Below are 12,671 nucleotides of genomic sequence, written 5' to 3' on the forward strand. Positions count from 1 at the left end.
TCCACGAATCCGTAGAAAGCAACATTATGTAAATAAAAGTTTAGTCAAGCATGCAGAAAAAACTATTTATTAATTTTATTCCAATCATTCAGTCACGTCATACGAAAATAAAATTTAAATAAATTATGCAAGAAAGACATTTCTTAATTATAGCATAATACGTAAAGAATTGTCTACATTCACGCAAACATGCACCTCTTCCTCTTCATGGCTACAAATCTTCTCCGAACGTGTAACTAAATTCAAGATGTTGGCCATGGCTCATGGAAATTACATTATTTTCATAAATTTCCTCTTTCGATTTTCGTATGATAAAATTAGCGGGGAAAAAAAGGAGGAAAATATGCGAGTCAAATACGATGTTACGTGAACGTATATTTCTCAGGACCCAGGAGCTGTTTTCTTTAAATACAGTTGTAAGATTCCAACCCCCCCGCGGGGGTTGACTTAGGCGAACACCTGAGAAGTACTGGTTAGGATCTGTATCTAGGCAGTCTCTACCACGGGGGTATATAATTTGACTTCACAGGACTAGAACCAGAACCTCCTACATACCAATCAGATATACTATATTCCCACTATCTTATACCTGTCTTGAATTTTATTCTTATATGGTGTTAAATTGTGCATTTTTTGCTTTAAAAGTGATTGAATTGTGTGATTTTTTTAGGTTAAGTTTTTTTTTTTTTTTTTTTTTTTTTCTCTCTCTGCTTTTTGTTAATCTGCATACAATAATTCTAGAATTATCAACAATTTAAAAGTTAAGCCTAACGAATCGCGCCATTTATTTAACATTTGAAACTTAGCAGAATAGTGAATTAAGTCAGTTTCTGCGCTTTCAGTGTCTTTTTGCCGAATGGGACCCAAAGTAAGCTTTCCGTTTTGTGCACCAAAAAAATATAGATTAGCCGTATTGCCTGTTTTTGCGTAGAAATTCTAATTTTATTTGTAATTTTTTTTTTTTTTTTTTTTTTTTTTTTTTTTTTTTTTAATGTTTTAACTATTTTTAGTGTTTTTTGTTTTTCCGTATTTTGCAATTTTTAATGAAAATGTTTTGACATTTTGCGTATTTTTTGCTCTGCCGCGAATTGAGAACTGAATCAATTGAATGAGAAATCTATCCATAATGAAATTCGAGGAAACAAGTTTAAATGAAATGCAGCAAAAAAATGTGTATAATTTAATAGGCCAAATAAGGAAGTCATATGGTGTCCATATCAAATTTGTTTTATTCGCTATCAAACACTCTCTGAAACTAATTTTTTAATTCAGTAAGAAACTCACTAAAACATCTCTAAATTTTTAAAGAATAGATTTTTTTTCTCAAACCATGATTAACACTTCAAAATGCGAATTGTTATGTTCTAAAATTCTCATCCTATATTTTTGAGCGTAAATTTACAGTTATATTATAGTGTCTGATATATAAACTTTAAATTCCTTGAACTATTAAATTGCGTTGGTTAATTTTAAAAATACATTTATGAATTTTTCTGAAGTATTTCCCAAAACACTGTATTTTATTAACAGTGCAAGATTATGTCCATTTACTGTATTATGAACCATCATTTTAGGCATATAGTGACAAATAGAAGTGTCTGGGATCGATTTGTTTTCAAGCCAGTTCAAGAAAATATGGGTGGACGAGTGCGATTGTTGGTGACCGGATCTGCTCCCCTAGCCAGTAATGTGTTGACTTTTCTCCGCTGCGCTCTTGGTTGCACGGTAAGATTTAACTCTCCGAAATACAAATTTAATTAATAAATGTGGCAACGGGGGCTTAAAACAACAACTACAATTATCTCTCTTATTAAATAGTGAAGAATCTTTGTGTATGTATTGCTGGGAATTTTGTATATATGTACATAATTATAGTGAATTTATATGTGAAACTGAAGTATTTTATGTATAATGTAAATTAAAAGAGACGAAGCTCTGCGGGAAACAGGAGCAAGAAACATTAAGGTAAATGATCTCGCTAAATTGGCAAGATATCGCCAAGCTGGCGGCGGCTTTCACAACTAATTTTTGTTGCCAAAAGTCTCCAAACTTGACGATATTTTGATCCAGTCTATGTATAACTGTATACTCAAACCTGTTTTTGGCGGGGGATAGGGACCACATAAAAAAACGCACAAAACTTCACGAGTAGCTATTAAAAAAGTTTTCGCAACACAATTAAAAGATATTTTTTTATGCGGTGAATAGTTACATGCACATTCAGTGTTACCTATCTGGTTGTAACGAAATTTTTCCACCAAAAAGCGTTCTTAATAATGTTAGGGAAAAAATACATGAAAGCAGTACCTTTAGTTGCGGGTAATAATCACCCACCTCCCAAATCTGTGATTTTCTGCCAATGTTTTGGTAGTTTTTCAAAGCCTTTGGCCCAGAAACTTGGTGGCCGTGAGTCCAAAAATAGATCAAACTCATTTTAGACGTCCTGTTCAGAATGGAAAATAGAACCAGCATGATGTAGCTGTAGGTACGAGAAAAGGTAGAAATCCGAAGGAGCGATGTCCAGGATCCCATTCGAGTACGTACAGAGTCCAGCCAATGAATGCAGACACATGTCGTCTTGCATTATCTTAATGGAACATTATCTTTTTGCACCGTAACTCGGTTCGACGTTTTTCCTTTCTAGCAGGGTCAACACGGAGTAGCATCTCGCTGTATACCTTACTGTCGAGGTTTTTACCTTTTCCCAGATACTCCTTATGGATAATACCACGGCAATCAAACCAGATACAAAGCATAACCTTTTTATTAGTCAAATTGCTCTTTGCGACGCTGCCGACGGGCTCGCCGTGTGCAGACCAACCCCTTTTTCGGCCTGTGTTGTTGAAGTAAATCTAGTTGTCATTCCTTATGGATAATACCACGGCAATGAAACCAGATACAAAGCATAACCTTTTTATTAATCAAATTGCTCTTTGCGACGCTGCCGACGGGCTCGCCGTGTGCAAACCAACCCCTTTTTCGGCCTGTGTTGTTGAAGTAAATCTAGTTGTCATCATAAGTGACGATCTGGTTCAGAATTTTGTACTTGCTTTGGTCTTCGAGCAGATTGGTGCAGGTCCCAATACGTCCGTACTTGTCAGCTCATGCGGCACCCAGCGACTGAACTTGTACTTTAAGTTTATAAGATGCACAGCGCGACTAATGAACATGGCGCAAACGTCTAACTCCTTAGCAAGCTCTCGACTAGTTGCATACTGATCTTCCAAAAGTTCTCCCACTCGGCCATCATCAACATCAATAGGCCGGGCCAGAGCGCTCTGCTTCTTGAATGTCATAGTCCTTGTTTCTGAACTTTCGGTACCAAACCTTCGCAGTGTTATATGATAAAACATCAGTACCTAAAGCTATACACACGATTTGGTGGCATATTGTAGCTGACCTTTCGCAACAGAATTGGAAGTAAATGATGATTATAATCTGGTAGCGTGATAGTTCGATTTCAGACACCTTGTACTTAATGATAACGATATTTTTTTTTTTACAAATTTCACAACACAGTGTTCTAAAGCAAGTCTCTTTCTTTCAAATGCCAAAAATCGTTTTGATGAAATACGCCAACGCGAAATGTTTGCCCCGACGATATTTGCGGTGGCAGGAAATTTCCGTTAAAACCTGATATTTTTTTGCATTCTGTTCTTATTCCAAAAAAGAAATAATAAAAAAAAAAAAAATACGTTATTATTTTTTCTAGTTTGATTATTATCAACTTACGGAATGTTAAGTTATTTTATATTAATCTTCTGATACTAAGTTGAAAGATGCGAATGCGTACAAAAGCATGTGTGTTTTTCGAGCTTCTTCTTATTTAATCTGAATGATATCGGTTTTTAGTTTATTTGATGACTGCTATCTAAGGGGAAGGATGGAGGAAACTTTTTAAGGGAAACTGGCTCATGGGAAAAAACCATCCACAAAAACACCCATGTAGACAGACACACCAGGCGAGGGACCTCCGTCCCAGGTCCTCATTATACGGGACCCATTCAGAGTTGAAAATCCAACGCCCTTGCGGGGGTTGCGACTGCGCGGGACCTCGCCCGCGCAGTCGCAACCCCCGCAGTCCCCGTCCGGCTTTTACTAATCATTGGGCAGAACTAAAACGTTGCTAGTTGATACTCTGTCACCTTGCCTCCGGGCACCACTCCATCGGCAAAACCACACTGTAGAAAGGTGCTCTGTCCGCTTTGTCAGTCCCCGCCACAAGAACTGAATGGGGTCAAACCCCCGGGAACTCAGTCGACAAATGCACTATATAGCTTGTAGGGTTTATATTTATTTTAACTAACATTTATTTTAAGTTTAAACTACCTTTCCTGTCAAGCCTTACTTTTCCCTGGAACTGCCAATGCCAGAGTATATAAATTTTAGTAGAACGCGCAAGGATTCAAATTATCAGCGGAAGTATTCTGAGTTAAATAGAAAGGAAACGAGTTCGAGGTGTGCTGTTCTTACTTCACGAGCGCGGAGGTAGTTAGCCAGAAATTGAAGAACCCCGCGTTTCGGCCTGTGTGCTTGCCTGGAAGTATTGTTAATCGTTCAACGTGAGCTTCAAGTTTGCTGAATTAGCAGCGGTATTGTAAAACGCGGTGAGGTTAGTTACTTTTAGAGAGCCTCGTAGTTAGAGTCTTGTCTTTAGTTTCTTTTCAGGTTATTATTTTTATTTGACCGCCGAGTTGGCGTAGTTTGTGAGCGTCAAGAGCACGCACTTGTAATTTATTACGTTGAATAAAAAGGGACTTAAACCCTTAACTGTCTTTTATCCAGTTTCAACAGTCACCTCTTGGTTGCGTGCAAGTTGGAGGCGCGCAACGCTACAAGCTCCACCACAGCCGAAGGAACAGACACGACAGTACAGTTCCTGCCAAGCCTGAACCAACCTGAGTACAATACTCGGGCTCTAGTCCTGTGAAGTCAAATTATATACTCCCGTGGTTAAGACTGCCTAGGTACAGATCCTAACCAGTACTTCCCAGGCATTCGCCTGATTCATTCCCCGGGGTGGGGGCCCATGTAGACAGCCCGTTCTCGAGATTCGAATATTACACCGAACTACTAATGTTCAGCGACTTTACCGCTCAGCCACTGCCAATCTAATAGCCACGGCCAGTCAATAACAGCCCATCTAAATATCTCGGTTCTGTGTCTTAAGTGGAAATTAATTTTATTTATAAAGAGCAAGGAAACACATGTATGGAATACTACTTTCTCATTAAAGAATTTTGAATTTTAAATTTACTTTCCTTCTTACTTCACGTATCATGCATACTGAAGAGTAAATATTTATCATTATATGAAAATACATCATAGAACTTTTTTAATAAATTTCCTCCTTAGAAACCACAAAGACGCTTTAAAAGTTTAACAAGAATATAATTCTAAAGGATGAACTTATAGATAAGGGATTAGAAATCTTCCATGATCGCAGGTATTAGATTTCTTAGGTGTCTTTTAAGTTTACTTAGTTCAACTTTAAGAAGCGCTTCTATGCTACTAAAATATTTATCTTTTTCTCTTAATAAATGCTAATTTTTAAGCAGCCTTAATAATTTTGGCTGACTTTTATTAAGCTGCTTTTTTATACACATCGCAGTGAGCTTTTCTTCCTTTTTAAAGTATTTCAAAACATCTTTGAAAGAATAAACGCAATATGTGCTTGAGTAACTTGATTTCAAAGATGTATGTTTATCTATTTTTTTAAAAAAAAGAAATCTTATCATAAGAACATAGTGGCAAATTAACTTTTTTTTTTCCCTTGGTGGGGAAACGTTGCATGAAAGAATTATAATTAAGTACTGCGTCGTTTAAATCGATTGCACTTTAACAAGAATCAAACAAAACGTCAAGCCATGAAAAAATGGCAAAAAGGAATGTTAAAGAAAATAAAGTTTTGCTTAAAGGAATGCAACAATTTTATTTAATCTTGAGCTTGAAATGCGAATTATTTTTTGTCGTGAGAATACAAACTAAAATTTACAAAATTAAACTAAAATTTTATTCAAAAGAAAAAATAACTCACGCAGATTCGCAAATAGCAGTTTAACTCAAAAAATTAAATTGGGCGAAAATAAACTGTAGATAATAATACGGATTTTGTGTTTCGCAGGAATTAGAGAATGAAACTGAATGAACTGAAAACAAAACAAAACAAAACAAGAACTCTTTTATATATTATTTAATAGAATACTACTGCTCTGATGTAAAACTAAATAGAATTTTCCCTTCTGAGATTCCATTTTTTTTAAATTAAATTAAAAACAAAATTGGTTTAAAAACGACCAAATATTTTCTTCTGTTATTCTAGCAGTCATAATGAAAATTTTTAGGACCACTCGTTTAAATTTTTAAATGTTAATACGCTTTAAATTTAATAATTTCAAAATATTTGAAAATTGTATTATGATGCTAAGAAAACTTATTTATCTTAAATGTTTACATTTGTCGTCAGTACAAATAATATTATCATTTTTTCGCTTCTTTTTATGCTTAGGCATTAGAAATACGATACTGATATTTATAAATAATACGCAATAGTATCACAAGAAGAACTGACTGCATTTAAAAACAAAAAGTATGGAATCTCATCCGCTGTTGCCATTCAAGCGATGCACAATTTTTTACTACAGTTGTTGCCAGACTTATTCTCGATGTATGTGAGAGGCACAACAAAATGCTTTTACAACACTGGTGTTTATAAATAACATTGCTTAAAATTATTCAGAACTATGTTGATCTGTTTCGCTAAAAGTTTTAATAATATATTATTGCGTGCTACGACTCGTATAGATCTCTTTAATACCTCTACCAAATAAGCAGAAAGAAATTTACGCTTTATTAAAACAAATAATAACTCACAGTAAAGTAACTGCTTTAAACAGTTCTGAGAGAAAATAGAAACATGGTAAATTATTGTTAACCTTAACCCAGAGCAACAACGCAGATTACCGGTATCACTCGTAGAATAAACTCTAAAGAACCAACCGTAGATTTCTGAACTAATTATTCAACTGATTCTGAACTGAACTGAACTATTTTTCACTGCTCAAAAGCAGCCGTATAGAGAGCGTTTTCCCAGTCTTCTGTAAGTTCCGGGGGTGGGGGGAACTGCTCTTACGTTTCAAAAACATATTTTCCTAAAGCTTCCAAAAAGTCACTAAGTTGCCAAAAAATATGTTGCGAAATTTTGCCGTAAGGTTTTCTGCTTGTAGTATCTCGGTTTTTAAATGAATTTCTTCCCCAACTTAAACGTTAATAGATTCAAAATTGCAAAATATATGCAATAAACACTTGCAAATAAAACACGAGGCCACAAATTCTATTTTACAAAAATACATTCTAAAATTGTCATACAAACAAAGAGAAAGGAAGAAAAAAATATATACATATTAAAACAAAATCTGAAAGTACTAATTCAGAAGTCAAACAACAAAAATCAGCGTTATATTTACAAAATTTTCACAGGACTAGTTTCGATGGTTTTACCGAACCACCATCTTCAGCTGCAAAACCGCAAATGAACAAGATAGGAAATAATGATTAGATAAGATAAGAAAGCCTGGCCAAGAATAAGTAAGTGGCGCCATCTGTTGTAGAAACCAGAACTAAAACATAATTTCTTATCTTATCTAATCATTATTTCCTATCTTGTTCATTTGCGGTTTTGCAGCTGAAGATGGTGGTTCGGTAAAACCATCGAAACTAGTCCTGTGAAAATTTTGTAACTATAACGCTGATTTTTGTTGTTTGACTTCTGAATTAGTATTTATTCGGCGTGTTATTGTGTCTTAAAATCTGAAAGGTTTCAGATTTCAAATTGCGTCCAAAGGGGCGTTTGTGTGTTACCTTTATTTATTAAATATCATGTTCTTCTCACTTACTCACTTAAACCATAAAATTCAGTTCAACAGCAATATCACAAAATAATTTTAAAATGAGCCTATCTTTAGAATTTCCGATACACTGTCTCGCGCGCTGGAGATAAAAATGTTTTTCTGTACAACGTTGCCATTGCTCGCTTTGAAATTGAGTTTATTAATTAAAAATTCGTTAAAGCTTTACAAAATATGAAATCAATAGTAAAACAAATTTCCAAATTTCAAATTTGGACTTCCATATGTCCATATTCGCAAGAGGATTACGTTATTCAAAATTGGATGGCTCTAGGTACCGTTGTTTTATGCCAATGCGAGAAACATATATACATTTATGCAGATTCTTCATAATTTAATTTCTTTAAATATAATACACAGCGATAATATTTGATGGCAACAATTTGAATAGTGAAACGACGCAAAATGTAGTGAATCAACGCAAAATGCCAAAACAAAATTAATAGTTCTTCTGGGGAAATTGTCCCTTTGGACTAATAATTCGTAACATTCTAAAAGTGAACAGAAAACAAAATACGCTGAAATAAAAAAAAACAAATATTTTCATTTATTTACAATAATATCAAAGGTATCGCTTGGCTGGTTACGATTCATCGAATTTAATGTCACCGTTTTTATTTGAATATTTTCTTCCTTAACGGAAACTAGTATAAAAACAATTTTAAGTTGATAATTTTATTCGAGAAATTAGTTTTAATATGCATGCAAATTTTCTTGTTTCGACAATCCTAACTGTGCTTCTTCTGAAATCGTCATTCCGTATGTATGTAATAGCAAAATTCCTTGATATAATGTACTTTTTTCCAGAAGCAAACAAAACAAATTTGATTATTTTTAGAATTTTAGTTACGTCAGAGCTTGTAAATAAATGATAAAACTAAAAATGACTTATATATGCGTATAAGAAGATAAAGCTTTGGTTTATTTTCAGATTCTCGAAGGATATGGTCAAACAGAATGCGTTGCTCCTTGCACTATGACTTTAGTTGGAGATTACAGTGTAGGTAAGCCTCAGCATTTTAACTTACCTATACAGTTACTAATGCTAACTCATTTTCAGGCAACTAGAAATACTTGTACTGATTGATGATAATCTTCACAAACAAACAAAATAATTTTCACCCCTAGCATTTTTAACTGTGATATTTTTCTCTCGATTATGACGGTGCAGAGTGGGAGAAGGAGTTTGAAGCTATTCAAAATAGCTTCTTAAGCACAGAACATTAGAATTTAAGTGAAGAGATACATTTCGAGTGATGAAGGAAGACAGAGTCTTTGTCATTAAAGTTAGGGCCCACCAGCGGCCGAGCGGTAAAGTCGCTTTACACTGCTAGCTCAGTCCGAGGTTCAAATCCTGCGAACGGGCTGGCTGCATGGGAGTTTTCGTGGTTTTCCCCATGTGTAACGTGTATACGAGCCAGATTCCCTTATAAAGTCCTCCACGAAGGCATCCCTCCTCTTAGGCAGATAGCCCTTGAGGCTTTGCCGTAATCACACACACATTAAAGTTAGGACAGAAAAAGTGTAGCAGAAGGATAAAGATAGTTTTAATGACAGATAACCTTTCATTGAAGTTAGCATGTTTAATTTTAGAGGCTAATACAAAGTTTCGAATCTCTTGATGAAAAATAAATTAATATATCCAGAGAACGAAAAAGTCAAAAATGCCGCTTTCAGTTTATATGTTGTTTTCTTAAATGTATTCTATTTCTTTGGGTTTTTTTTAATGAGTTTGTAGAGACAATAGGTTATTTCCAAGATAAGAAAAATCAGCAATGCCCTCGCCGGAACTCGAACTACGGACCTCTCGAATACGCGCCGAGCATACTGACCACTACCGCACGAAGGCACGCTAATAATGTGGGGGAAAATAACTTATATACTTCCCCTTTTAAAGGACGACTGGGTTAGTCGCCAAACCCGGGTGGTGGAAAATCATCATCCACCACCTTTTTTTTTAATTCGGGCGCCACTGTAGACACATTAGGTACTTTTTGAAAGCAGGGGAGAGGGAAAATGAGCAGTGCCTTCGGCGGGATTCGAACCACGGATCTCTCGAATACGCGTCGAGCGTGCTGACCATTACACCACGAAGGCATGTTAAGGAGAAGGGAGAAATACCTTAGAAGTTAACTGAAAACTTGACATATATCATGCATTGCGAGAGCAGGAAAATTAAATATAATAAAAGAAAAGTTTGTTATATTGTATGGTATTTTTCCCGCCTCCCTTAAGATGCCTTCGTGGTGTGGTCTGCACGCGGGGAGCGTATTCCAGATGTCCGCGGTTCGATTCCCGGTGAAGGCGGTTGCTCATTTTTCATCTTTCCTGCTTCCAATTAACCTAATGTTTCTACAATATAACCTCATGATTGCATCAGGAGTACAGTGTTTTCTATGAAGGAAGCGAATATTAATTAAACAGAATCATAACTATTCTATGAAGTTTTTCGTGTTATTTTAGAATATATATCTCAGGGGATTTAGAGAAAAAATATTTAGCTCTTTTAATGCAGAGAAATGATTATGGTACTATCGATTTCATTAATCGACTTGGAAAATGTGTATTAGTTTATGAATTATCGCTCTTCGAACAACCCATACGAATTAAATCCATTAAACAATTAGACTCTGTACAGGTAAAAGCAGTTCTGTGACTATCACTACCGAAAAATTATGCCATTAGAGATATCAAGTTTGAAGTCGTGTTGAATATGTATCTAGTATCACGTTTCGGTTCTGCATGTTCATTTTTGGAAGTAATATCCGCAGGCCACAAAGCAGTGCTGTTAGAGCCAATACAATTACTGAATAGATTCCTAGAATTCATGGACTGGAATCAATCATACGCCTTTTGACTTTTCATTGACAATTTTCCTTGAATGCTCTTGGGAAATACCTCCCTCGTAGTTATTATTTCACAAGAACAAGCCGAAAAAAAGACCCAAGCGTCGAGAAGGAAGTAGACTTGTTTCATGTTTTGTAAGTTCAGATTATTCTAGAACAGAGTTACGCTCATTATATATATATATATATATATATATATACAGTGGAAAAACAGCTGATTCGTGATGGTTGTGCATTTTCATCGCTTATACGTTAGTACTATTCCGTTAAAGCGGCGTCAGTTAAAAATGAAGAAAAAATTAGAAGAAAAAAATGCTACAACATGCCAAATATCATGGCTCGAGATTTCCAGTTTTCGTTTGAAATATCATCATACGGTATTTTGTTTTTTTCCATATTTCGCTATTTTTTTTTAGTACGATGCAATTTTGAAATTACATAATGACGAAGAGGCTACCATAAAAATTCCTTCAGGACAAAGGATAATTCATAGCAATTGACTTGTTTTCTCAAAATCATCCGATGAAGTTACCTTTTGACTCAAACAAAACTCCTATATGGCGTCGTTACGTGCGTTCTTGCTGTAAAAAAAAAAAAAAAAAAATCTGATGTGTGCACCACATGACTTCCTTGTACGGAATATTAAATTATACCCAATTTTTTCTTGCATTTCATTTAAACTTATTGGATTGAATTAAATCTACTTCGTCGATAGCGCATAAACCACAATAGAATAAATGCACTACTTAAAATTCACTATATTTGTTCACCATAGCGATACTCTGGTCCTAGGTTCACTTAACAGCGTTATATTTCATTCATTTTTTAACTCAGAATGCACAAAGTTTATATTATCTTAATTATCGAATCATTGCCACATGTTCTACTCAAATTCTATAATAAATCTAAAACGTTGTGTGAAAGAAATTAAGCAAAGAACAACAAAAAAAGAAAGTTTTTCACAAACGATTCAGTATTTCTCATTCAATTAATTCAGTTCTCACTTCGCGATAAGGCAAAAATACTTTAAAAGTTGTCTGATGTCTGGATTGAAAATTATGAAGTAAATCTTAAACACTTATTTCCTCGAATAAATTCCAGAATGGATTAAGCATGATTTTTAGTTCGCTTAATAAAAGAAGGCGTTATCTTTGTTATTGCGAAGCTTACTTTCTCTAGATTGGCAACAAATCTACTATTCTGCTGTTTCAAATGTAAACAAGCAATGGCTGCCATGGAAAAAATTATTAGGCTTAGTGGCACTTAAACAATTTTTGAATTGTTGATAATTCTAAAAATATTGCCTACAGATTTACTAAAGGCATAAAAACCTTAACCGGAAGATAAAAACAACATAATACCATCATTTTTAAAGCAAAAAATGTACAATTTACAAACATATAAGAACATAGAAACTGAGATCACCGAGCCGGGAAAAAGAGTGGATATATATAGACATATATTTATATACTTTTGGTGCGGCCGATTGCAACCAAAATACGAGGTGCACATCTACATGTTATAGCAGTCCTATATACAAAATTTCAACGTTCTGAGGCTACTCGTTTTTGAGTTATGCGAGATACGTACATACGTACGCACAGACGCCACGAAAAATTCTTTTCAGAATTCATTTTAAATTAGTTTTACAATTTTTTTGGGGGGAAAAGAGTCCTTTATCCTGTCCTTACGTACAGATGTCACGCAAAAAACATCGTTAAATTGCATTCGGTAACTGTGAAATTGATATTTGCGTTGAAATATGATGCGTGAATCTTTTCGCGATTACGATACTTCCTTTGTACCTCGTACAAGGAAGTAAAAAGCATTGAGAACCAAAATATGGTTTGAACACTTGCGTCTTTCTTTTCTCAGTGCTGTTTGTTTTATTTACCTCTGATGTCAGGAATTGACGTCG

The 12,671-nt window shown here is 34.9% G+C and overlaps 1 protein-coding gene across 2 annotated transcripts in view; it reads left to right on the forward strand.

Moving 5' to 3' along the window:
- The window catches only part of LOC118191734 (long-chain-fatty-acid--CoA ligase 1-like), a 150,906-nt gene that overhangs the window by 76,462 nt on the left and 61,773 nt on the right, over positions 1-12,671 (forward strand). For both annotated transcript variants that reach the window (XM_085821215.1, XM_085821216.1), the window contains exons 13-14: positions 1,575-1,725; positions 8,839-8,911. In XM_085821215.1, coding sequence (XP_085677341.1) covers positions 1,575-1,725; positions 8,839-8,911 — 224 coding nt within the window. The remainder of the gene's footprint in view (positions 1-1,574; positions 1,726-8,838; positions 8,912-12,671) is intronic.

Source organism: Stegodyphus dumicola, chromosome 7 (assembly GCF_044657685.1).
Source record: "Stegodyphus dumicola isolate Sdum_Otavi_A_Nest chromosome 7, ASM4465768v1".
NCBI classification, from domain to species: Eukaryota; Metazoa; Arthropoda; class Arachnida; order Araneae; family Eresidae; genus Stegodyphus; species Stegodyphus dumicola.